Source organism: Notolabrus celidotus, chromosome 6 (genome assembly GCF_009762535.1).
Source record: "Notolabrus celidotus isolate fNotCel1 chromosome 6, fNotCel1.pri, whole genome shotgun sequence".
Classification (NCBI taxonomy): Eukaryota; Metazoa; Chordata; class Actinopteri; order Labriformes; family Labridae; genus Notolabrus; species Notolabrus celidotus.
In genome coordinates, this window is record NC_048277.1 from 37,274,565 (window position 1) to 37,300,514 (window position 25,950).

The window sequence follows — 25,950 nt, forward strand, 5'->3', positions numbered from 1 at the left end:
GAGGAATGAAAGAAAGAAGGAAGGAAAGAAGGAAATGAAGAAAGAAGGCAGGAAGGAAGGAAGGAAAGAAGGAAATGAAGAAAGATGGAAATGAAGAAGGAAGGAATGAAGGAGGAAAGGAAGGAAGGAAAGAAAGAGAGAAAGAAAGGATGGTAGGAAGGAAGGAAGGAAGGAAGGAAGGAAGGAAGGAAGGAAGGAAGGAAGGAAGGAAACAAACAAAGAAGGAAATGAAAGGAGAAAGAAAGGAAGAATGACTGAATTACGGACCCAAAAAAGGAATCTACAGCAGAGATCCAGAGGAACCTACGAGACAGGCTCAGGGACTCCAGAAAGGTCTATGGTTAGGAACTTTAATGGGACCAGTGACAACATTGTTTAGATTGGCCTGTTCTCTTCTTCTCTGGATATAATAGAGGTTTGCACACCGACATGCACTGTGTCAGGAATTGGTCCTAGCTTGGAGTAAAGACCTCCTTTTTCATGCCAAGCTGTTGAATGCGGCGTCTCTAGGGAGTAGCTTCTCCTTGGTGCCAACAACGACTAAACTGAGTATTTAAGCGAGTATTCACCTTCACTCTCAGTTTTTACAGATTCAGAGATGACTTGGAGATGATGGTCGTTGAATTGATCTGCCTCAGAGAACATCTCCTCCATGAGAGGCCATGCTGAAGCTCCAGAGTGCTGCAGCATCACCGCTGTAATCCTGGCTCATGTGGTTCATGCCTGATGGAGCTTATTAAGGCCTCACACACACACACACACACACACACACACACGCACACACACACACACATATGTCACGTTGTCTCTGGGTCTTCCCTGTGTGAATCTGTGAGCAGCATGCTCGGTTGATCCTTCACATACATCAAACGTTGACATAAATCAAACTGGAGCTGCCCGTCTCTTTATTTATGCTTCACTTCTCTGAGCGCGGGGCAGCGGGACTACCCATAATTCCATGTTTGCACTGTGGCGAGTCCACGACGAAGCGGGGCTCTGTGGCAACGGCGGCCGCGAGCTAATCGCCAACTCACCCGTGTTTCCCCCCCCCCCCTGCTCGCCCCGTGTGCTTATTTTTAGAGGAGTGTCGGACGGCTAATTGAGACGCTTGTGCTAATGTTAGCGCTCGCTCTGCTGAAGCCATCTTCCGGTGAAGTCCTGTTCCAACATGATCAGCAGACCGGCGGAGGGAGAGGAAGGGGGGGAAGGGGGGAGGACATCAGGGAGATCCCCACCTGATTCATTTGGACAGCAGATGCTTACTAAGAGGCGATAAAAGCTTGTTTGCTGTTTTTAAGAGGGGATGCAGCACGAGTGACCCTGTGGAGCTGAAGGAGGAAACATTTACAGTCAGATCAGTGATGGAGGGAGGAGAGGGAGGACAGGGAGGAGGGGGAGGAGGGGGAGGAGGGGGAGGGCAGATACTGTAGGTGAGCTAAGTGATGAATATCTGAAGAGCTCATCTCCCGCTGTGACTTCACTCCAAATATGCAGCTTTTTATAAAGTGCTGAACAAAGCAGGATGGGGCAAACAACCGAGAGAGAGAGACTAAGAGAGACTAAGAGAGAGAGAGGGGAGGTGTGTTTGGGTGAGATGTGGACTAAAGAAGAAAATGAGTATTTGCTGCATCCTCTGTCTTGCAGATTGAGACGCTCCGTGTGTAAACTGTTGGGCCAGCTGCGTACATGTTGTAGTGACTGACCCAGGATTCAGTGTTCCAGGAGGGTCATCAAGTTGGACCTAAGATACCCCAATCGTGAACCGGGTCGTATTTCCAGGCTTGTGCTCGCGTTGGTTGAACTCGTGAACCAACACGGCAGCCGTTTGTTTCTCCGCCCGCTCGAGCCCGTGGAAGAGTCACGTCATGACGTCAGATTTACGTGACCACTTTTCCCAGCAGCGCTAGCGCGAACATTCCCTCACAACAACAACGATGGCGGACAACGGCAGCTTGTCTCCTCGGCCGACCGCTGCTTCGCCTTGGAATCCATTAGTCTCTTTTGTTTTTTCGCTGCAGGACGATGGAGGAAACAGGTTTGGTTTGTGTTTTTGATCACGGCAACCCCGCCCCTCGCCCCTAACGTAAGCGGTTCGTGGTTCTAGACCAGCAAAGACTTGGAGCCGCTGTGGAACCGGTTTTCCCCGGCCGGGAGCCGGTTCACTTGCAGTCGAATCACGAGAGAACCGGTTCTCAATTGAGCGCCGGCTCCAAACTGGCCCTGAAACTGCCTCGGTCGAAAAAGGGGTATGTGGGAAGTGGACAAAGCCTCTTGGTTCCACAAGTGAAGCCAAATCTAAAGTGCCTCAAACCTGCATTCTTTCTAATGGCCAGCAGGGGGCGACTACAAAAATAATCCACATATGAAGAGTTCATTTGCAAAAACAGATAACTCCGTTTTTATACATTTTCAAAAAAACACATTTCTTTTTTATATAGATTCCTGATAAAGTTACATTTTCAAGATACCTCTGATTAGTAAAGTCATTTTGACTTAGTCAAAGCCACCCAACCTCAGTCAATTGATAATACCTAAAGCTAGTATTAGAAAAAATGAGTTTTTTGAAACAGTTTTTTGAAAGAGTTTAGAATTAAGCCAATGCATGAGTGCACAAAGCTGCAGTACCTCAAGTGTCCACTTGGGCTCCAAAACCCCATCCGAGTCCACATCAAAACATTCATTTTTACAGCAGAAATTTAACAGTTTTAGATACTTTTACCTAATTGTTTTAGGAGTCATCCATTTTTATTGAATTAAGACCATGAATCATGCATAATTATTCCATAACTAGGGGCGTGGCTTGTCTGCCAGGAAGCTAGCCTTTGGCCTCAACTCCACCTCTTCCCCAATATGGCCACCGCAATCTATGGGCTTCATAACGTCTCTTTAGAAACCAATGGGTGATGTCCCTGAGACCACATCCGTATTTTATACAGTCTACGGTGTGCACATGTCCAAAAGGAAGTACCAGAACCCTAATGGATGCCAGAAACTGGCCCCGGCAATAAGACTGGACGATAAACACTAGACCAGTGTTTCCCCGAGGATTATAAAGACCTGAATATGTGCAAGTCTGGAAGGAGAGTCACTCAAATCCAACCCTTCTGGACTCTAATAACCTTACCCTAACTCTTCCTGTCCCATTAAAGTTACTAACCATAGACCTTTCCGGAGTCCCTGAGCTCCCTTGTCCCGTAGGTTTGCTCTGACCTGACTCCAGCTGCTACAACTACTACTATCCGTCTCCCCACTATCATCTCTCATTGTACCTAAAGTCTCTAAAAGTAGTATGGGAGGTAGAGCCTTCAGTTATCAGGCCCCTCTCCTTTGGAATCATCTACCAGTCAGGGTCCGGGAGGCAGACACCCTCTCTACTTTTAAGAGTAGGCTTCAAACTTTCCTTTTTGATAAAGCTTATAGTTAGAGCTGGATCAGGCTTGGACCAGGTCTTAGTTATGCTGCTATAGGCTTAGACTGACACACTGGGATCCTGTCTTTCCCTCTCTCTGCCTGTCTCTCACTTTAACTCTTCCTGTCCCATTAAAGTTACTAACCATAGACCTTTCTGGAGTCCCTGAGCTCCCTTGTCCCGTAGGTTTGCTCTGGCCTGCTGCCATGGATTACCAGACTCCTTTTTATAACTTCCATTTTTGTTGAATTAAGACCATGAATCATGCATAATTAAGGGGCGTGGCTTGTTTGTCAGGCAGCTAGACTATTGCCTCAATTCCACCTCTTTCCCCGTGGAGTCAATTCCAATATGGCCGCCGCAAACTATGGGCTGTATAACGTCCCTAAGTTACTAACCATAGACCTTTCTGGAGTCCCTGAGCTCCCTTGTCCCGTAGGTTTAGTCCTCGTTGTTTAATACGTTAATTTAAATTCTGACTAGCCGACTAAATTAAACCAAGCAGCAACCTCCGGTCTTAAAATATGAAGCCCATGCGGAAGTGCTAAAACTTCAGTTCATCAAGAATCTGCTTGAGGCTGGCTGCAGAAACGCAGGAAACCACATACACACCCATTCAAAGAAGACGATCCTTACAGCAGAATAGACATGTTTACAGTCTGGTTCGAAAAACGGCTTTGGTCTACGTCGCTCATTTCTCTATCGGCACACACTGTAGGGGGGTGAACTTTTTTCTAATGTGAAGATTCAGAAGATATTAAAGGTGACATATCATGCAAAATTGACTTTTTAATGGTTCTTTACCTGAAATATGTGTCCCTGTCTACAAACCCCCTGAGAATGAAAAGAATCCATTCTGCCCCTGTTCTGATTTCTCCACCTTTCTGTAAATGTGTGCTGAAACCAGCCGTTTCAGACTTCCGTGTTTTTGTTACGTAACAACAATATCCGGTCTGTCACGGAGTCAGAGCTCGGAGCTTGTTCAGCCCATAGACTGTATAAACTACAACTCAACCCCTCCTCCGATTTTCATTACCTGCACACATGTGTGCTAACAAGGAGCTTAGGAGGGAGGCATGCTAGTTGTAGGCTGTCTTAATAAACACAAAGGTCGCTTTGACTCCCCACGTCTGCAGATTTGAAGATCTAGTGGATGATTTTTATTTGTCATGGATAAGTGCTAGCGCTAATTAGCATAGCCACATAGCTATATATGGATAAGTGCTAGGGCTAATTAGCATAGCCACATAGCTACATGTCGTAGCTGTAGCTGTATACCAAGACACACGTCGACATACTGACAAATAAAACAACAAGAAACACTAAATCTGTGACCAATCCTTCATAAAGGTCCTGCTGCCTTTCTGGCAGAGGTCGGTTTTACTCCCCACGTCTGCAGATTTGAAGATCTAGTGGATGATTTTTATTTGTCATGGATAAGTGCTAGCGCTAGTTAGCATAGCCACATAGCTACATGTTTGTAGCTGTGTACCAAGACACACGTCTACATACTGATAAATAAAACAACAAGAAACACTAAATCTGTGACCAATGGTTCAGAAAGGTCCTGCTGCAGGCGCCTCTCCGTCAGGATCAGATTCTGGATCAGATTCAGAGGGTTGAAGTAACGCGGGTCTCTGAGCAGCCGTGTATATTCAGCCAACATGTAAACATTAGATCAACGTGCTGGAGAGCCGAGGCACATCCACTTCCTGAGGGGGCGTGGTCAGAGAGAAAACAGACTGTTCTGAGGAGGACTGAAGAAGAGGGTTTTTTCAGGCAGACCAAAATCTGATTTCAAAGTGTTTTTTTTGAGCATAAACTTTAAAGACATGTTTTGGGGACCTCTTAGACCAATATATGTTGATGAAAAAAGCGTGATATGTCCCCTTTAAGACTACGAGTTTTTGCCCAAATAAGGACATGACCAACATGATTGACAGGCAGGAACACATAGCTGTTGGCAAGGAGGCTCAAACCCCGCCTCTTTACCTCACACTCTTTTGGTTGAGTTCAGCATTTCCAATATGGCTGCCGCCGTCGATTGGCTTCAAAACAGCTCTCGGGAACAGATGGGTGACGTCACGGATACTACGTCCATATTTTATACAGTCTATGATCCACCCTCTTGCCTGACAATGATCACTTCTAGCTCCCCTAGAAATAAAGAGAGTAAAAGCCAGAATGCAAACCAGAGACTTCAGACTGGTACCAAAGGGTGTCATTGTTTAAAACACCCGGGGATGGAATCAACAGAGCACTGAAAGAAGGAATATGTAAACCTTGATGTGAAGCTGTGTTCAGAGTGAATATGCAAAGTGAGAGCAGAGTGGATGTGTACGTTCTGAGGTATTATCACACACGTGAATGGACACACTGACATGCAGCAGCTCTGCTATGTTCCCTAGAAACAAAAGACAACAAAGGAGAGCTGCTCAATAAGACACCAAGGCCTCCACGCGAGGAGTTTCAGGGCGACACATGTTTCCTGTCAGAGCTGCTGTCACATCCATTCAGGTGGATTGATGGAGCATCGGGTCTCTCTCTGCTCTGATTGGAGGACAAAGGCTGTGACATCACGAGCCACTGAAAAGTATCGACAGCCTGGGAATGAAGTTCACAGCTGGGAAGAACACCTTGAAGTTTTTAAGGTTTAAATGTCACGGATAGTCTCTGTGGGGACGAGGATGTGAGAGGGTTGTAGTATCAGGTACGTGATATTTAAAGGAGTGGAAAGCAGTGAGGCTGCAGATTTACAACTACTGATACGTGACTCATCTTTCTCTTTCTAGCCTGTGAACATGGAGATCTACATCAAGCAGTGTCCTCTGGAGTTTAGAATTAAGCCAATGCATGAGTGCACAAAGCTGCAGTACCTCAAGTGTCCACTTGGGCTCCAAAACCCCATCTGAGTCCACATCAAAACATTCATTTTTACAGCAGGAATTTAACAGCTTTAGATACTTTTACCTAATTGTTTTAGGAGTCATCCATTTTTATTGAATTAAGACCATGAATCACGCATAATTATTCCATAACTAGGGGCGTGGCTTGTCTGCCAGGAAGCTAGCCTTTGGCCTCAACTCCACCTCTTCCCCAATATGGCCACCGCAATCTATGGGCTTCATAACGTCTCTTTAGAAACCAATGGGTGACGTCCCTGCGACCACATCCATATTTATACAGTGTACGGTTGTGCACATGTCCAAAAGGAAGTACCAGAACAATAATGGATGCAGGAAACTGGTCCAGCAATAAGACTGGACGATAAACACTAGACCAGTGTTTCCCCGAGGATTATAAAAACCTGAATATGTGCAAGTCTGGAAGGAGAGGCACTCAAATCCAACCCTTCTGGACTCTAATAACCTTACCCCAACTCTTCCTGTCCCGTTAAAGTTACTAACCATAGACCTTTCTGGAGTCCCTGAGCTCCCTTGTCCCGTAGGTCTGCTCTGACCTGACTCCAGCTGCTACAACTACTACTATCCGTCTCCCCCACTATCCTCTCTCATTGTACCTAAAGTCTCTAAAAGTAGTATGGGAGGTAGAGCCTTCAGTTATCAGGCCCCTCTCCTTTGGAATCATCTACCAGTCAGGGTCCGGGAGGCAGACACCCTCTCTACTTTTAAGAGTAGGCTTCAAACTTTCCTTTTGATAAAGCTTATAGTTAGAGCTGGATCAGGCTTGGACCAGGTCTTAGTTATGCTGCTATAGGCTTAGACTGACACACTGGGATCCTGTCTTTCCCTCTCTCCTCTCTCCTCTCTCTGCCTGTCTCTCACTTTAACTCTTCCTGTCCCATTAAAGTTACTAACCATAGACCTTTCTGGAGTCCCTGAGCTCCCTTGTCCCGTAGGTTTGCTCTGGCCTGCTGCCATGGATTACCAGACTCCTTTTTATAACTTCCATTTTTATTGAATTAAGACCATGAATCATGCATAATTAAGGGGCGTGGCTTGTTTGTCAGGCAGTTAGACTATTGCCTCAACTCCACCTCTTTCCCCGTGGAGTCAATTCCAATATGGCCGCCGCAAACTTTGGGCTGTATAACGTCCCTAAGTTACTAACCATAGACCTTTCTGGAGTCCCTGAGCTCCCTTGTCCCGTAGGTTTGCTCTGACCTGCTACTGTGGATGTGCCAGACTTAAGCTGCCACTATCCTCTCTCTCTCTCTCTTCATCTCCCTCTATCCCTCTCTCCAACTCGGTCTCAGCAGATGTGTGTCTAACATGAGTCTGGTCCTGCTGGAGGTTTCTGCCTGTTAAAGGAAGTTTGTCCTTGCCACTGTAACTTGCTAAATGCTGCAAAGTGCTCTGCTCATGGTGGATTAAGATGAGATCAGACTGAGTCCTGTCTGTAAGATGGGACTGGATCTTATCCGGTCTTGATGTTGGGTCATTGTTCTAGACCTGCTCTGTTTGGAAAGAGTCTGAGGATAACGTTTGTCGTGATTTGGCGCTGTATAAATAAAGATTGATTGATTGATTGTAGGTAGGATACAACACACTGTTCCTTTCTTGCCCGTCTTTCTGTCACAGTGTTTAAAAACGCTTACTTTTGCTATTCTCATTGATTTAGTTCATCATCACTTAGTTTATTTTATTGCTCTTGTGGTTCCAGCTGCTTCAATTACTTAATTTCCTGTGCAAAGGGATCAATAACTGGCTGCACTCTGGAGTCTATATTTCACATTGCTGCTCTTCCTTAATGAAGAGGAACCAGACTTAACAAGTGCAGCTAAATTCAATTTTTTCATGATTAAATCAGCTCCAATTACAAGTCTTGTTGGATCCACTTGGGTATCACACATAACAATAACCAGACAGACATTTATAATAACACTATGGGACCTGACCCAGAAGTGACAGTAACATTACTACTGCTATTATTTAAAATTAATTATAATTATTACTTACAATATTTATGTTTTTTTTAAATCATTTTTTATTAGATATTTTTGGTTTAACTTACTTACTCAATTTATTACTGAACTATTTATTTTTGTTATTATTATTAATTAATCAATTTTCATTTAATGTTAGGTATATCTATTAATAATCTATCCATTAAAATGTGTTTATCTTATTATTTTTATTATTATACTATTTTTTGTTTTACTTAATTATTCAATTTATTACTTGCCTACTAAACTATTTATCCTTTTTGTAATTGTATTACTATTCTAATCAATTAATGAATAAATAATTTAATTTATTTTCATTTATTGTTCGGTCTAACTGTTACTAATTTATTTATTCATCATTTATTTGATTTATTATTTGTATATTTTATTGTTTTTATATTTTTACTTACTCAATTTTCTTACTTGCCTTCTGAACTATTTATCCTTATTTAATTCTATATTTATAATTAATATTAATTAATTAACTTAGTATTTTTTCTTTAATGTGTGGTCTATCTGTTACTTATTTATTTACTTGTTACTTTATTTATTATTTGTATTATTTTTTGTTTTACTTACTCAGTCCATTACTTGCCTACTTTATTCTTATAATTATTGTTATTATTATGAATTAATGAATTAATTTAGTTATTTATTTGTATTACATTTTTTGGTCTTTATTTTAATTATTCAGTTATTTATAATTTTTTATTGTATTTGTTTCCAGCATTCTCTCTAAATGTCATATTTTCTACCCTTATCAGTCCCTCCAGGAAGTTGCGATTTCGTGATCGCAACTATCAACGCAAATTCAACCGATCAGCGCGATTTTTTCGCGGCCCTGCAAGTTTTTAAAATGACCGCAACTTTCCCGCAAATTTGACCAATTACCTTAAAGTTGACATATCACGCTTTTTTCATCAACATATATTGGTCTAAGAGGTCCCCAAAACATGTCTTTAAAGTTTATGCTCAAAAAAACACTTCGAAATCAGATTTTGGTCTGCCTGAAAAAACCCTCTTCTTCAGTCCTCCTCAGAACACTCTGTTTTCTCTCTGACCACGCCCCCTCAGGAAGTGGGTGTGGCCTCGGCTGTCCAGCACGTTGATCTAATGTTTACATGTTGGCTGAATATACACGGCTGCTCACAGACCCGCGTTACTTCAACCCTCTGAATCTGATCCAGAATCTGATCCTGACGGAGAGGCGCCTGCAGCAGGACCTTTCTGAAGGATTGGTCACAGATTTAGTGTTTCTTGTTGTTTTATTTATCAGTATGTTGACGTGTGTCTTGGTACACAGCTACCAACATGTAGCTATGTGGCTATGCTAACTAGCGCTAGCACTTATCCATGACAAATAAAAATCCTCCACTAGATCTTGAAATCTGCAGACGTGGGGAGTCAAACCGACCTTTGTGTTTATTAAGACAGCCTACAACTAGCATGCCTCCCTCCTAAGCTCCTTGTTAGCACACATGTGCAGGGAATGAAAAACGGAGGAGGGGTTGAGTTGTATTTTATACAGTCTATGGGCTGAACAAGCTCCGAGCTCTGACTTCCTGTTACAGACCGGATGGCGTTGTGACGTATGAAAAACACTGAAAACTGAAACGGCTGGTTTCAGCACACATTTACAGAAAGGTGGAGAAATCAGAACAGGGGCAGAATGGAGTCTTTTCATTCTCAGGGGGTTTGTAGACAGGGACACAGATTTCAGGTAGAGAACCATTAAAAAGTCCATTTGGCATGATATGTCACCTTTAAACTCAGCCCCTGCACGTCATCGGTTTTGTCATCAATTTGACTTCCTTGGAACATAAACATAAGTCCTCACTTGCTCAGCACTTTTCAAACAATAAAACACGCACAGAGAACGGGTGAAAAGAGGGGACAGCAGGCAGGACAAGTGACCATGACAACGTTATTATTTATAGATTGAGGGGCTCAGTGTTAGCTTGGTCTCTACCTGTAGCAGGTGTGCTTTATGAACCAGCTCTCCTCACCTCCATGCATCTGTCTCATCTTCATTGAGGATTTTTACCCCTCCGGTGTGCGTTAGTGACAAAGACACAACCGGGGGGACGTCTGTTCACTATATTTGATGTTTGACGTTGTTGCCGTGGTTACCGTAAAAAGCTCCTCGTCTACCGCTTGATTTATTCCAGTTTGGTGAAACATCAGACACATTCAGTAAGTTTGGATCAACTCATAGTCATCAAAGATGCAGATTCATTTCAGAGTGCCGTGAACTGACTGTGCATCAGTCGCTGCGAGGTGCATTCAGGGACCGTCGTAAATGTGCAATACAGTCCTTTCATGGCATTTTACTTTGAATCAAGAGAATCAAAATACAGTCAGTGGCCACATCAAGAATGCTTTCTAACAATAACTGTAATTTAGCATATTTACTTGCCCCTGAGATGTTATTGGGGGAAAAAAGAAAAAAAAAAAACGCAACTTTCACTGCAATGTTTTCAAAAAGCTGTCGCAAATTCAGGCATTTTGGGTCCGCAACAAACACAAAACAATCCTGCGAAATTCTGGAGGGACTGCCTTAAACATTTACAGTCTTGTATCGTTCTGCAGCACTTTAATAAAAAAGAAAAAAAGAAAGTAAAACATGCAAAAATGAAAGTGGTTGGGTCCTTGGTCAGACGTGAAAAGCTCTCAGTCTCTGATGTTTCCTCCCTCAGATGGTTTGAAGTTGGTCTCATTGTGTTTAATAGCCGAGCTGCAGCCCGTGTCACCACTCAGCTCTCATGAATAACATGTTTGGAAATAACGCAGAGAAATGATGTTGATTCTATCAGCACAGATTCTCTGAAGTGAAATGAAGTGAAGTGAAGGGGAGGGGGTCGGAGAGGACGGGGTGGTGGTGGTGGTGGTGGTGGTGGTGAGGGGGTGAGGGGAGGAGGTTCCACACCCTGAGGCGAGCTGTGGTGATTCATCTCCGCTGTGATGTGATTTGCGATGCTTTTATTCATGTTGAAAAAGGAAATCAGGACAAGATAGAATCAAACGGACGCCCCCTCACTTCATTATGAATCTGTGTTCTGTTGTTGTTGTTCTTCAGCTTCAAACTGCTGCTCTTCCTCTCTTAAATAATCCGCTCCGAGCTCCAGACTCTGCTGCACCTCATGTTAAAGTCACCCCGCGGCAACCAACACACTATACAGTAAATACAGTAGCTGAAGGGGGGGCTTAGAGACCATGTTACAGCAGAGCGTCACGTTCAGGTGGATTAACTGAACATCTGAGAGTTCTTATCTGAGAACAATCCACATTCAACATGTTGGATTTTAGTGCTTTATCATGTTGCATTGACGAATATGGAAACAGATCTCAAATAGAGAGTTTACTGTGGTGTTTTTATAATTAAAGAAAGCACAGAAAAAATCCAAAATATCCTTTTAACAGATTAATTCATGATCTTTATGGGATTATTTTCTTAACCTGTATTCACCTACAGTATTTTGAGGTGTTCTAACATATTCATTAAGGGCCTGTGTCCATTGACAGCAGTGTTTTTGCACTGACAGTGCCAACAACCTTGATTTCAGAGTGCATCTTCTCCCCAGCTCTTAGAGTCACTAAGTTACAAAGTTGTCTCATGGCGTCTCTGCTTCCCTTGCTTCTGAACCTTGCTGTCCTCAAAGGAGTGTCCCTTGTCCTTGAGGTGCACAGATCCTGATCCTGGAAAGAGAAGAACATTGGTATGTAAGAGGGGTGAAGGAAGCCACCTATGTTAAGCTTGAACACCCTTCTCTTAACAGAGGTGGTGGACTGAGACACCATTTGTCTCCTACATACAATGCTGTTTTGAATTCTCTGTCAAAACCAGTAAGACCATACTCACACCAGAGACCACGTGACTCTAACGACTCACAGCTGACCCATCACCCTAACGCCTGCCAGGAACTAGGCTGAACGACTCTCAGGTGATAGGAGAGCAACTGCCAGGAACTAGACTAACGACCCTATTTAGGACCCTTTGTGGCTCCTGGACACACCCACGACTGTTAGTGGCTTATATAATCGAGCTCTTCACCAGTCTAGTCTGGTCAGAACTGAAGGAGTCTTTCGGAGGAGAGGTGAAACGTCTTCAAGAATTTCGACTAGTCCAGTTGCCTTACAGATCCAGCTTTGGATTACCAAGACCTGGATGACTGAGAACCTTCACAGGCATAAGTAGCCTATGAACTAAAGCTAATCCTCCACCATTGTAGCTGACAATATTGATATGAAAAGCCCCGCCCCTTCTTAAATCTCATTGGATGGAGAGAAAGGTGACATTTGTGAGCACAGCAATGTTCCATATTTTCATATATTTGTAAGTAAAAGTTCTGTAAGCAACAAAAAACATGAAAACATGCTGAAAACACTAAACTGCATTGATTTGTTAAGTGCAAAAAGATGCTATTAGTGGACACAGGCCCTAACTGTAGCTGATAGATGATGAGCATTTATATGACGTAGTGAACATGTTACTTCAGTGTGTGGTCGTGTTTACGTCCCGCGCTCTGAGAACCAGACTATTCCAGTTTCCTCAGAGTCCTCTGTTAAATTGAAAATGTCCCCGCCTCATGCTTTCAGACGTTTCTTCTCTCATATGAGAAGACTCTTGGCGAAATCCAAACCGAGTCTCACAGCATGTGATTTTAACTCAGCATGGCCTCAACTCCACCTCTTCCCCGGTGGATTAATTCCAATATGGCCGCCGCAAACTTTGGGCTTCATAACGTCTCTTTAGAAACCAATGGGTGATGTTCCTGAGACCACATCCGTATTTTATACAGTCTACGGTGTGCACATGTCCAAAAGGAAGTACCAGAACCCTAATGGATGCAGGAAACTGGTCCAGCAATAAGACTGGACGATAAACACTAGACCAGGGTTTCCCCAAGGATTATAAAGACCTGAATATGTGCAAGTCTGGAAGGAGAGGCACTCAAATCCAACCCTTCTGGACTCTAATAACCTTACCCTAACTCTTCCTGTCCTGTTAAAGTTACTAACCATAGACCTTTCTGGAGTCCCTGAGCTCCCTTGTCCCGTAGGTTTGCTCTGACCTGACTCCAGCTGCTGCTACAACTACTACTTGTTACCCTTCCTTAATTTAGTCCTGCTCAAATTAGCATCCAGATGAAGACGTGTCCATGCAGCTTGGTTTTAAATCTCAAGCTCTTGCATGCTTTCTTGGTTTCTTTCATTAACCTCAACAGATACCTGTCTGGATTCGCCGATGATGAGCATCTTATATGATGTAGTGAACATGTTACTTCAGTGTGTGGTCGTGTTTACGTCCCCCGCTTTGACAACCAGACTATTCCAGTTTCCTCAGAGTCCTCTGTTAAATTGAAAATGTCCCCGCCTCATGCTTTCAGACGTTTCTTCTCTCATATGAGAAGACTTTTGGCGAAATCCAAACCGAGTCTCACAGCATGTGATTTTAACTCAGCATGGCCTCAACTCCACCTCTTCCGTGGTGGATCAATTCCAATATGGCCGCCGCAAACTTTGGGCTTCATAATGTCTCTTTAGAAACCAATGGGTGATGTTCCTGAGACCACATCCGTATTTTATACAGTCTACGGTTGTGCACATGTCCAAAAGGAAGTACCAGAACCCTAATGGATGCAGGAAACTGGTCCAGCAATAAGACTGGACGATAAACACTAGACCAGGGTTTCCCCAAGGATTATAAAGACCTGAATATGTGCAAGTCTGGAAGCAGAGGCACTCAAATCCAACCCTAGGTTACTCTTCCTGTCCCGTTAAAGTTACTAACCATAGACCTTTCTGGAGTCCCTGAGCTCCCTTGTCCCGTAGGTTTGCTCTGACCTGACTCCAGCTGCTGCTACAACTACTACTTGTTACCCTTCCTTAATTTAGTCCTGCTCAAATTAGCATCCAGATGAAGACGTGTCCATGCAGCTTGGTTTTAAATCTCAAGCTCTTGCATGCTTTCTTGGTTTCTTTCATTAACCTCAACAGATACCTGTCTGGATTCGCCGATGATGAGCATCTTATATGATGTAGTGAACATGTTACTTCAGTGTGTGGTCGTGTTTACGTCCCCCGCTTTGACAACCAGACTATTCCAGTTTCCTCAGAGTCCTCTGTTAAATTGAAAATGTCCCCGCCTCATGCTTTCAGACGTATCTTCTCTTATATGAGAAGACTCTTGGCGAAATCCAAACCGAGTCTCACAGCATGTGATTTTAACTCAGCAGGAGGGATTCAGTCAATATTGTAAGAAGATGTTTGTTTGGTTGTTGTGGTGACAAGGCGGCGGAGAAACTGTGATAAGATGACTCAGCCTGTGAGATAAACTCAAGGAGAAAGTAGATTAAATATCTCTGCTTCCAGTGAACTCACGCAGCGACCGGAGATGACTGTGATATGAAAAAATAAGACTATTCCAAAAAAGCTTCTTTCTTTCTGTGTTTTACTACAGGAAGTGCAGGAACTCCGGTCACCTTCAACGAGAATGGCGACGCACCCGGGCGCTACGACATCTTCCAGTATCAGATCAACAACCAGTCCGTCGCAGAGTACAAGGTCATCGGACACTGGACCAATCAGCTGCATCTAAACGTAAGAACAAATATCAATGTTTGTTTGGTGTCTTTTAAATCCTTTATTCCTTTAAACTTTGGCAGAGGTGTATTCAGGGACCTCACAGGGGGATGGATGCATGCAGGGGTGGCTTAAAGTAGTGCTAACTACTAGTTTGTCTACTTCAAATACTAACAGTAAGGTTTCATAGCCCCCTTTTACACAACATCCCCTTCACAGAGCACTCCTCCTCCTCCTCTTCGTCCTCCTGCATGCACTGCAGCTGCCCACCCCTCTCCTAAACCAAACGTAGTATTGGAGTTGTGAGAGTGCATCCCACACTGACAATCCCCCGCTGTGAAGTGCAAGGCGAGTCCCTGAAAATAGCAGGGCCTGAAATCCTGAAATCATGCAGAAAACAGGAGCAGATCATGTGTGAACAGAGCCAGAGAGCTGTTAAAATCCTGTGTGCCAGTCTTTCTAATGTTTGGAGTATCACACAGGGTGGGAATATGTAAATCCTTCATGTTAAGTTCCTGAAGGACCAGAGGGAGAGAGAGGGTTCTACCAGGTCTAGACCGTCCTCTATGTTCTATTATTAACAAAGACCCAACATCAAGACCGGATAAGATCCAGTCCCATCTTCCAGACAGGACTCAGTCTGATCTCATCTTAATCCACCATGAGCAGAGCACTTTGCAGCATTTAGCAAGTTACAGTGGCAAGGACAAACTTCCTTTAACAGGCAGAAACCTCCAGCAGGACCAGACTCATGTTAGACACACATCTGCTGAGACCGTGTTGGAGAGAGGGATAGAGGGAGATGAAGAGAAAGAGAGAGATGATAGTGGCAGCTTAAGTCTGGCACATCCACAGCAGCAGGTCAGAGCAAACCTACGGGACAAGGGAGCTCAGGGACTCCAGGAAGGTCTATGGTTAGTAACTTAGGGACGTTATACAGCCCAAAGTTTGCAGCCGCCATATTGGAAATGGCTCCACGGGGAAAGAGGTGGAGTTGAGGCAATAGTCTAGCTTCCTGACAAACAAGCCACGCCCCTTAATTATGCATGATTCATGGTCTTAATTCAATAAAAATGGAAGTTATAAAAGGAGTCTGGTAATCCATGGCAGCAGTCCAGAGCAAACCTACGGGACAAGGGAGCTCGGGGACTCCAGAAAGGTCTATGGTTAGTAACTTTAATGGGACAGGAAGAGTTAAAGTAAGAGACAGGCAGAGAGAGGAGAGAGAGGGAAAGTCAGTGCACCGGTGTGTCAGTCTAAGCCTATAGCAGCATAACTAAGACCTGGTCCAAGCCTGATCCAACTCTAACTATAAGCTTTATCAAAAAAGGAAAGTTTGAAGCCTACTCTAAAAAGTAGAGAGGGTGTCTGGTAGATGATTCCAAAGGAGAGGGGCCTGATAACTGAAGGCTCTACCTCCCATACTACTTTTAGAGACTTTAGGTATGACGAGCAGGCCTGCATGATGGGAGCGTAGTGTTCTAGAGGGAATAATGGGGCACTATGAGGTCTTTAAATATATCTCTGACTCTGCCTCACCTTTGCAAAAGTTGGTAGTTTTCAAATATGAGCTTAGGAACGGCAGATAACAAAGTCAACGTACTGAAAGGAAGAGCAATTCTGATTCACCTGGAGTTAAGAGAGGTCAAATGTCATGATAGGTGCAGCAAGTTTCATTGAACTCCACAAAGAGGAAATTTAAAAATCGGAGGTGACTCCCATTTTCAAGATGGCTGCCTAAATGGCGCCAAGAAGAAGATATGTTTGGTAGAAATGTGTGTAGTTGTCTTTTTCGGATGGTCTTAGTGTCACTTTGTTTTTATTGGATGGTTGTAAAAGCTGTAAAGATCTGATCTGGTGGTCCTACTTGTTGACTAATCACCATCTTTCCTCCTCAGGTGGATGCCATGCAGTGGAGCACAGGCGACCCCTCCCTGCCGCCCTCCGTCTGCAGCCTCCCCTGCCGAACCGGCGAGCGGAAGAAGGTGGTGAAGGGGGTCCCGTGCTGCTGGCACTGCGAGCGCTGCGAGGGTTACCACTTCCAGGCCAGCGAGTTCACCTGCGAGCTCTGCCCGTACGAGAGGAGACCCAACAAGAACCGCACCAGCTGCCAGGCCATCCCCATCATCAAGCTGGAGTGGCACTCGCCCTGGGCCCTGCTGCCCGTCTTCATCTCCGTCCTGGGCATCATCGCCACCACCTTCGTCATCGTCACCTTCGTGAAATACAACGACACGCCCATCGTCCGCGCCTCGGGGCGTGAGATGAGCTACGTGCTTCTGACGGGCATCTTCCTGTGTTACATCATCACCTTCCCCATGATCGCTGCGCCGGATGTCGCCGTCTGCTCCTTCAGACGCATCTTCCTCGGCCTCGGCATGTGCTTCAGTTACTCGGCGCTGCTCACCAAGACGAACCGCATCCACCGCATCTTCGAGCAAGGCAAGAAGGCGGTGACGGCGCCGCGCTTCATCTCCCCGGCCTCCCAGCTGGTCATCACCTTCTCGCTCATCTCCGTTCAGCTGCTCGGCGTCCTCGTGTGGTTTATCGCCGACCCGCCGCACACCTTCGTGGACTACGGCGAGCAGCGCACGCAGGATCCCGGGAACGCTCGCGGAGTCCTCAAGTGCGACATCTCGGACCTGTCGCTCATCTGCTCTCTGGGATACAGCATCCTCTTGATGGTCACATGCACTGTTTATGCCATCAAGACCCGTGGCGTGCCAGAGACCTTTAACGAGGCCAAGCCCATTGGATTTACAATGTACACCACCTGCATCATCTGGCTCGCCTTCATCCCCATCTTCTTCGGCACGGCGCAGTCGGCTGAGCGGGTGAGTGTGCCTCTGATAAATAATGTACTGTCATGTTTAATGTAATGTTCAGCCCTCCAGCTGAGTTTATAAATGGAAACACACGCTGTCAGCAACATTTACAGTTATTCACACGCACACTGCGGCTCTTTGTTCGACACTGACGACAGCATGTTGAGCTCCTGCGGTGTGGGGATGCTGAAGCTTGTGGCTCTGATAGAATTTCAGCACCTTTTTCCCTTTCTGTGAGGAAAATGTTTCATCTCTTTGTTTTGTGGCTTTACGATCAAAATTGCAACCTCTTGCTCTCAAGATAATGAGCTCTGGCTCTCCATGCATACAGCAGAGTGTCTGAGTTGAGAGGGTTTCCAGCTGGATCAGAAGCTGTGTGTGAAAGATCTGCTTTGTCCTGAAAATGGAAATAAACTTTTGGCACGAGGAAAGAGAAGTTCAAAAGTGCCAGTTTAACAAGACATAAGGCGTTTTTCGACCCGAGGAACTTTTCCCCCGGAACTACGTGCGTTTCAACAGGTGGACCCAGGGTCTAAATTTAGTTCAGGGGTAGATAATCTCCCCCCTAAAAAGCCCCTGCAAGGGGGATAGTACTTTTCAAAGGTCCCGGGACTTTCAGGGGGCGGGGCCTGCAATGCTGAACGTGTCTGATTGGTAGATTAACCGCAGTGTTTTTATACCGCCCTCCGTCCATAATAACATCACACACATCTGTGATTCACTTGATTTCTCTTTCTTTCATTAGTTTTTATTTGTTCTATCTTCTAAAAGAAGAAGCTGTGATTCTCCGGTCAACTTTTTTGCCATTTTTTTTTTTTCAATTTGTTTTTGCCCAAAAAAAAATTCAGTTTTTTTTTTTAAATTTTTTTATTCCAAATTGTTTTCTTCCAAATTTAAATTTTTCCCAAAAAAAAAAAAAATTCAAAAAATTATTTTTGTCTTTTTTTCATTTTTTTTTCTTTCAAATTTTTTGGGTCAATTTTTTTTTTTCAAATTTTTCTTTAGTCAAATTTTTTTTTGTCAATTTTTTTTTGTCAATTTTTTTTTGTCAATTTTTTTTTGTCAATTTTTTTTTGTCAATTTTTTTTTGTCAATTTTTTTTTGTCAATTTTTCCCAAAAAACATTCATAGTCATTGTTTATTCCATCTGTGATTCACTTGATTTCTCTTTCTTTCATTAGTTTTTATTTGTTCTATCTTTTTTGTATGTGTGTGTACTTTTCAAAAGAAGAAGCTGTGATTCTCTTGATTTAGCAGCTTGTAACAGTAGTCTTCTCTCAGCCCACCGTGAATGCGTCTCTCCTCCCGGTGTTCCGGTTTTAAAAGTGACCCTGTAAACTGGAGACCTTCATCTGAACGTGTCAGTGTTTGTGGAGTTTACACAGCTGTTGAAACACAGAGGGAGTTCCTGGGAATGCAAACTAGTTTAGTTTTTATTAAGATTTCAAAATATCCTCATCAGATATTTAATGATTGTCTAAAGACGTTTATGAGGGATGCATCCGGCTGAGAGTCTCCAGTTAACAGGGTCGCTGTTTAAACCAAAACACCGGCCGATCTCTGTCACGGCTTTTTGAGTTCAAAAGGATTTTAAAGCCGTGTTGAAACGTCTTTGCTACTCGTGCTTATCTCCTCTCACGTGTTGATGCTTTTTCCATGTTGGCAGGTGCAAAATTTTCACTTCTTTTCATGTTTTTCTGCTTTTGGAGCACAATTTCAAATTTGAGGAAAATTATTTTTTTCGAAAGGCTCCAGGTCACTTTTTTGTCAAATTTTTGTCAAATTTTTTTTTTCCAAATTTATTTTCTAAGTTTTTTTCTTCAAATTTTTTTTTCCCAAAAAAATTTTTTTTCAAATTTTTTTTTTTTTCAATTTTCTTTTTTCAGTCATTGTTTTTTTCCATCTGTGATGAATGGCATTCGTCTTTGTTTTACTTCCCTCTACTGGTCTGGTGGTGTAGTGTCAAAGGATTTTAAAGCCGTGTTGAAACGTCTTTGCTACTCGCGCTTATCTCCTCTCACGTGTTGATTCAGTGAATCCATCTGTGATGAAATATAGCACCATCTAAAACAGCGCCAGCTGAGTCTCTTCATGCTAACAGGCTAACTGTTGTGTTGCTCATAATGATACCTGCCTGTCCGTCTGCTTCTATGGTGTCATCTGTGATGAATGGCATTCCTCTTTGTTTTACTGCCCTCTACTGGTCTGGTGGTGTAGTGCATTTACTTTTATTCTCCGTACATCACTGGCCTGATTTACACAATCTACCCGGGACTTCAGTCCGCGGTCGAAGCGCAGACAACAATGGGGGCACAGGAACCTTTTAGTTCAGGGGGAGATAATCTCCCCCCTAAGAAGCCCCTGCAAGGGGGGTAGTACTTTTCAAAGGGGGTACTTTTCAGGGGGCGGGGCCTGCAATGCTGAACGTGTCTGATTGGTAGATTAACCGCAGTGTTTTTATTCCGCCCTCCGTCCACAATAACATCACACACATCTGTGATTCACTTGATTTCTCTTTCTTTCATTAGTTTTTATTTGTTCTATCTTCTGAAAGAAGAAGCTGTGATTCTCCGGTCAACTTTTTTGCCATTTTTTTTTTTCATTTTGTTTTTGCCAAAAAAAAAAATCAGTTTTTCTTTTCAATTTTTTTTCTTCTAAATTGTTTTTTTCCAAATTTTAGTTTTTCAAAAAAAAAAAAAATTCAAAAAATTTTTTTTGTCTTTATTTCATTTTTTTTTCTTTCAAATTTTTTGGGTCAATTTTTTTTTTCAAATTTCCTTTTTTCAATTTTTTTTGTCAATTTTTTTGTCAATTTTTTTGTCAAATTTTTTTGTCAAATTTTTTTGTCAAATTTTTTTGTCAAATTTTTTTTGTCAAATTTTTTTTGTAAAATTTTTCTTTTAGCCCCCAGAAGTAGTTCTGGGGGCTAAAAGACCCCGGAACTCTTGGTGGAAATGCACCTCTGGATGGCTTTAAAGGCTTTATTTGATACCTTTTTATTAAATTACACTTTCATTTCTGTTTTTTTTTTGCTTTGAAAGGCAACAGAAAAGCACGACCCTCATAAGAAACAAGATTTCAGCTGCAGTCTGTCACAACAGCGATACAATGATCCACCAATGATCAAAACATTCCCTCCAAACTAAACACTGGCTGCTAAAAGCTTCCCCGGTTCAGTCTTCTGACGCTGCACGTGTGAAACGCAGAGACGAGCCTGGCTTTGAAAGTGACAGCTCTCTGTTTTGGCTGACTGACTGATGATTGATCGTCTTCTGATCACAATAGTCTCAGGCCAGCAGGCTCTGCAGCCTCTCAACACAAAACTAATTAGAGCAGAAATCAAATTTAGCACATTCAGACTACAGTTTTACAGTTTTTGGGTTGAGTTTGCTCCGAGCGAGCCGCCAGATGGAGGATTTTGCTCATTATCGTGTCTGTGGGGAGATCTGGAGGACAGGTGGAGCGATTCACTGAGCTTTCCTCTAAATATAGTTTAGCAGCCCTTTTCTGCTGCTACTGTTCACTGATCTGAAGAGCTGGGTTTTGATTTCAACCAGGAACGCTCTGAACAGCTGATAATAACCTTAATGTGGACATGACGGGTGATCTTAACGTTTCTGTGTGAGGGGGGAAAGCAAATGAGAGCGTCACGGTGCTTTGGATTTTCTGCACAAACTGGGACGAGCTGATCTGAGGAGTTCTGGAGCGGTCAGAGAGCCGGGATGATGACGGAGGATTGAGACTAAGACTTAGGCCAACACTGACGTCAAACTTAGAGAGGGAAAATGAACAAATGATGGATACTCCTGCTGATTCGGTGCTTTTCTTTGCTGATGATAGACCTCAATATGTGCACTGATTTTGCAAAGCTGCACAGGCGGCTGCTTCCTTTCTTTAAAGTTCAGACTTTTATGACAGTATTTTGGAGGATTGCACATCTCTACCTGTGAGATCTGTCTCTCTGATGTCTAAAAACACTTTTGATGGTATAGAATGGATCATTTTGCTTTAAGGGAGACCTATCATGCTGCTTCATGTTGTGGAACATTAAATGATAGAACGTTGGATGCTCGTATTAAAGCTCAGCTAAGTTGCATAATAATGAGGTACACACATGTTGGCATAATTCCCAGAAGCCCCTGAACGGCTCTTTAGTGCTCCTTTGAGGGGTGCTGGTGGCCTAGCGGTCTAAGCGCCCCACATATAGAGGCTATAGTCCTCGTCGCAGGGGTTGCCGGTTCGATTCCCGGCTGGTCGACCATTTCCTGCATGTCTTCCCCCCTCTCTGCTCCCCACATTTCCTGTCTCTCTTCACTATCCTATCAAATAAAGGCAAAAAGCCCAAAAAATATAACTTTAGTGCTCCTTTGGTTGTGAAGGAAAGTCACAGTTACGGCCAATTCCACCTGTGTATATGTATCAAACCATCAGCTCTAAACCAATCAGACTGCTTGATTTCAGAGGCCTATCCAACACACTAACATATTACAGCATTCATATTGTTTCAAGGGTATAAAAGGTTTTGGAGTAGCTGCAGATCTGTGTCCGGTCCGCCTCTGATCCGTCACAGCACCAAATCTGATGGGTGTCTATTCTAGTCAATGTGTTAACTTCCACTGGATCCGCTCCGGTGCTTTCCGGCTGCGTCTCTGATCCGGCAGGTCGGAGTCCTCCGGATCAGATACACAAGACTTCTGTTTGTTGCCGGATGCCGGAGCACGACGCATCAATCTCAACAGAGCAGGTGGAGCGGGACAGGAAGTCAGGTTTCACCAAAACAAAATGAAAACATCCGGTTAATTTTCAGAATAAAACACTCTGTGTTATCACCAGATCGTATTTCACTTAACTACAACAACAAACCAAAGTCATGATGAGCGGAGCCAGGCCTGGAGTCAACAGGTCAGAGGTTTTCAGAGGACCAGAAAGACAACATGGATGAGGAGAGGAGGAGGAGGAGAATCCTTCATTCAGTGATTACAGCAGGAAAACCTCGGTCACATGACTCCAGCTATTCCGGCGGTCCTGCTCCGTGCTGCATTCTGAAAATGCAATGTTAGACGAAGTCCTGGGGAAATGCTACATTCAAATTCATGCTAGTATTCAGTGGCTACCAACCTTAGCTTTAAGCTGCAAATCATGCAAACCTGTCCCAAGTCGACATCATAATAACCAGCATGGGAAGCATGTAAAAATCTGATCTCAACACACATGCACACAATTTATTTCTGACAATGGAACCACCAGGAATCAGAAGAGTCTGCAGTCATTCATTCTGCGTCCACCTTGAGCAAACTTAGGCTAGGTGTTGGAAAATTTGCATCGAAGGAATTGACCCCAAATTTGAGCTGCACAACAGATTTTGAAGGTTGCCTGAATTTAAGCCCGATTGCATGTTGAGGGTCAGTCGCTCCAGTTTTGTAAAAGATGATGTGGGTTAGATGCTTTAAAGCACAAAAAGCTACACCTCTCTGAAACCATACTAGTCTTCAGTCCGTTGGAATCAGGTCTTGTTTCCAACGAGTGAACACAGGTGACCCTGGTAAATAATGCAGTAAGGAAAGATCAAGAAGGATCAAAGATCAGAGAGAACATCGACTCTACACTTTCGATTCACTCCCTCCTCCGACATAGCTTCATGACCTCGCTCCCATCACAAACACGAGACGTTCAGCTCTGACGTGTTCCAGCTTTTTACTGATACTTTCCTCCAAAGAGGGCTAAACATGGCTGACAGCAGCTGAGAAACCACTGATGCAGCAGACTGGTTGTTCAGACTCGCTCAGATGAAGATTACATCACCGTCCCCGAACACACTGAGGTGTCACATCAAACAGCCGGCAGCTTCCTCCTCGGAGGCTTCACACGGAAAGAAAGAAAGCTCCTCCCCTGCAGTGAATCTGAAGTTTTCACTGAACGAGCTGCAGAAGAAACAGAGACGTACTCATGATACAGCGAGACATTAAAAAGTATTTCATGTTACTTCCTGTAATCACACACAGAGCACTCTCACTGCAGGCTTTCTGTTCACAGTGTTGTGGCTGCTGCAGCTCGACCTGCTGGAAAGACATGAATAATGAAACTCCACGTCTACCTCCGTTTACACCTGAGATGATCTCTGCACTGAAACCACCCGAGCAGAAACTCCTCTGTTCTCCCCCTTATGTGTAGGTTTAAAAAATAATGTTTGTATACAAGATTAAGCTCCTGTGAGGCCTTTAGAGCCGCTGGTGAAACAGCCTTAATCAATATTGATGCCTCTTTAAGAACTTCTAGAAGTAGAGCGACCATTTCTGTGCAGTCATATTCAACGCCTGACGTCTCTGGTGGGTGTTTCCTCACACGCTCCTCAGCAAAGGTCCTCCATGAGTGATGCATTTAACTCTTCAAGGGCCTGGAAATGTAAATGGAATGTTTAAAATTCATATAGAATATCAAAATGTAATGTGTAATCAAGTCACAAAACACTTCAGAATCAGGACTTCTATCATTTATTAGTTTCATAACTCTGTAGTCTCCGGGGCAACAGGACCATGGGACGCCAAGAGCAGAGGAGGCTGTGAAGGGTAGTATGTGCACGCAGAGGAGCTCGGCTCCTGGTGTCAGACGGAGCTGTTTGTCTAAACTCTGAGCTGTTTGGGGAAAGTTAGTGAACCAGTCCTGGGGAAAGTTAGTGAACCAGTCCTGGGGAAAGATAGTGAACCAGTCCTGGGGGAAGTTAGTGAACCAGTCCTGGGGGAAGTTAGTGAACCGGTCCTGGGGGAAGTTAGTGAACCAGTCCTGGGGGAAGTTAGTGAACCAGTCCTGGGGGAAGTTAGTGAACCGGTCCTGGGGAAAGTTAGTGAACCAGTCCTGGGGGAAGTTAGTGAACCGGTCCTGGGGAAAGTTAGTGAACCGGTCCTGGGGAAAGTTAGTGAACCGGTCCTGGGGAAAGATAGTGAACCAGTCCTGGGGGAAGTTAGTGAACCAGTCCTGGGGGAAGTTAGTGAACCAGTCCTGGGGAGAGTAAGTGATCTGGTCCTGAGGAAAGATAGTGAACTAGTCCTGGGGAAAGTTAGTGAACCAGTCCTGGGGAAAGTTAGTGAACCGGTCCTGGGGAAAGTTAGTGAACTGATCCTGGGGAAAGTTAGTGAACCGGTCCTGGGGAAGGTAGTGAACCGGTCCTGGGGAAAGTTAGTGAACCGGTCCTGGGAAAGTTAGTGAACCGGTCCTGGGGAAAGTTAGTGAACTGATCCTGGGGAAAGTTAGTGAACCGGTCCTGGGGAAAGTTAGTGAACCGGTCCTTGGGAAAGTTAGTGAACCAGTCCTGGGGAAAGTTAGTGAACTGATCCTGGGGAAAGTTAGTGAACCGGTCCTTGGGAAAGTTAGTGAACTGATCCTGGGGAAAGTTAGTGAACCGGTCCTGAGGAAAGTTAGTGAACTGATCCTGGGGAAAGTTAGTGAACCAGTCCTGAGGAAGGTAGTGAACCGGTCCTGGGGAAAGTTAGTGAACCGGTCCTGGGAAAGTTAGTGAACCGGTCCTGGGGAAAGTTAGTGAACTGATCCTGGGGAAAGTTAGTGAACCGGTCCTGGGGAAAGTTAGTGAACCAGTCCTGAGGAAGGTAGTGAACCGGTCCTGGGGAAAGTTAGTGAACTGATCCTGGGGAAAGTTAGTGAAGCGGTCCTGGGAAAGTTAGTGAACTGATCCTGGGGAAAGTTAGTGAACCGGTCCTGGGGAAAGTTAGTGAACTGATCCTGGGGAAAGTTAGTGAAGCGGTCCTGGGGAAAGTTAGTGAACTGATCCTGGGGAAAGTTAGTGAACCGGTCCTGGGGAAAGTTAGTGAACTGATCCTGGGGAAAGTTAGTGAACTGATCCTGGGGAAAGTTAGTGAACCAGTCCTGGGGAAAGTTAGTGAACTGATCCTGGGGAAAGTTAGTGAACTGATCCTGGGGAAAGTTAGTGAACCAGTCCTGGGGAAAGTTAGTGGACCAGTCCTGGGGAAAGTTAGTGAACCGGTCCTGGGGAAATGAGCTGAGCAGGAATTACGCACAACACTGGTTATAATTTCTAAAAAAGAAGCTACTGATGGCAGCCAGAATACCTCCATAGTAGCAGTACAGCATGTGTTGCTGTGCAGGTTTTGAAGCATCGTAGAAACGTAGATTTTCTGTAAAACGTATGATTTCATTTTGAGTCTATAGATCAGTAAAGGAACCGTCAACTCTCTGATTCCTGAATGAGACTCTTT

General features: G+C 44.1%; 1 protein-coding gene across 1 annotated transcript in view; it reads left to right on the forward strand.

The window, feature by feature from the left end:
• LOC117814073 (metabotropic glutamate receptor 8-like) overlaps positions 1 to 25,950 on the forward strand; it is a 151,650-nt gene that overhangs the window by 98,111 nt on the left and 27,589 nt on the right. The window contains exons 8-9 of the mRNA XM_034685185.1: positions 14,776 to 14,915; positions 16,796 to 17,731. Of these exons, the coding sequence (XP_034541076.1) occupies positions 14,776 to 14,915; positions 16,796 to 17,731 (1,076 nt within the window). The remainder of the gene's footprint in view (positions 1 to 14,775; positions 14,916 to 16,795; positions 17,732 to 25,950) is intronic.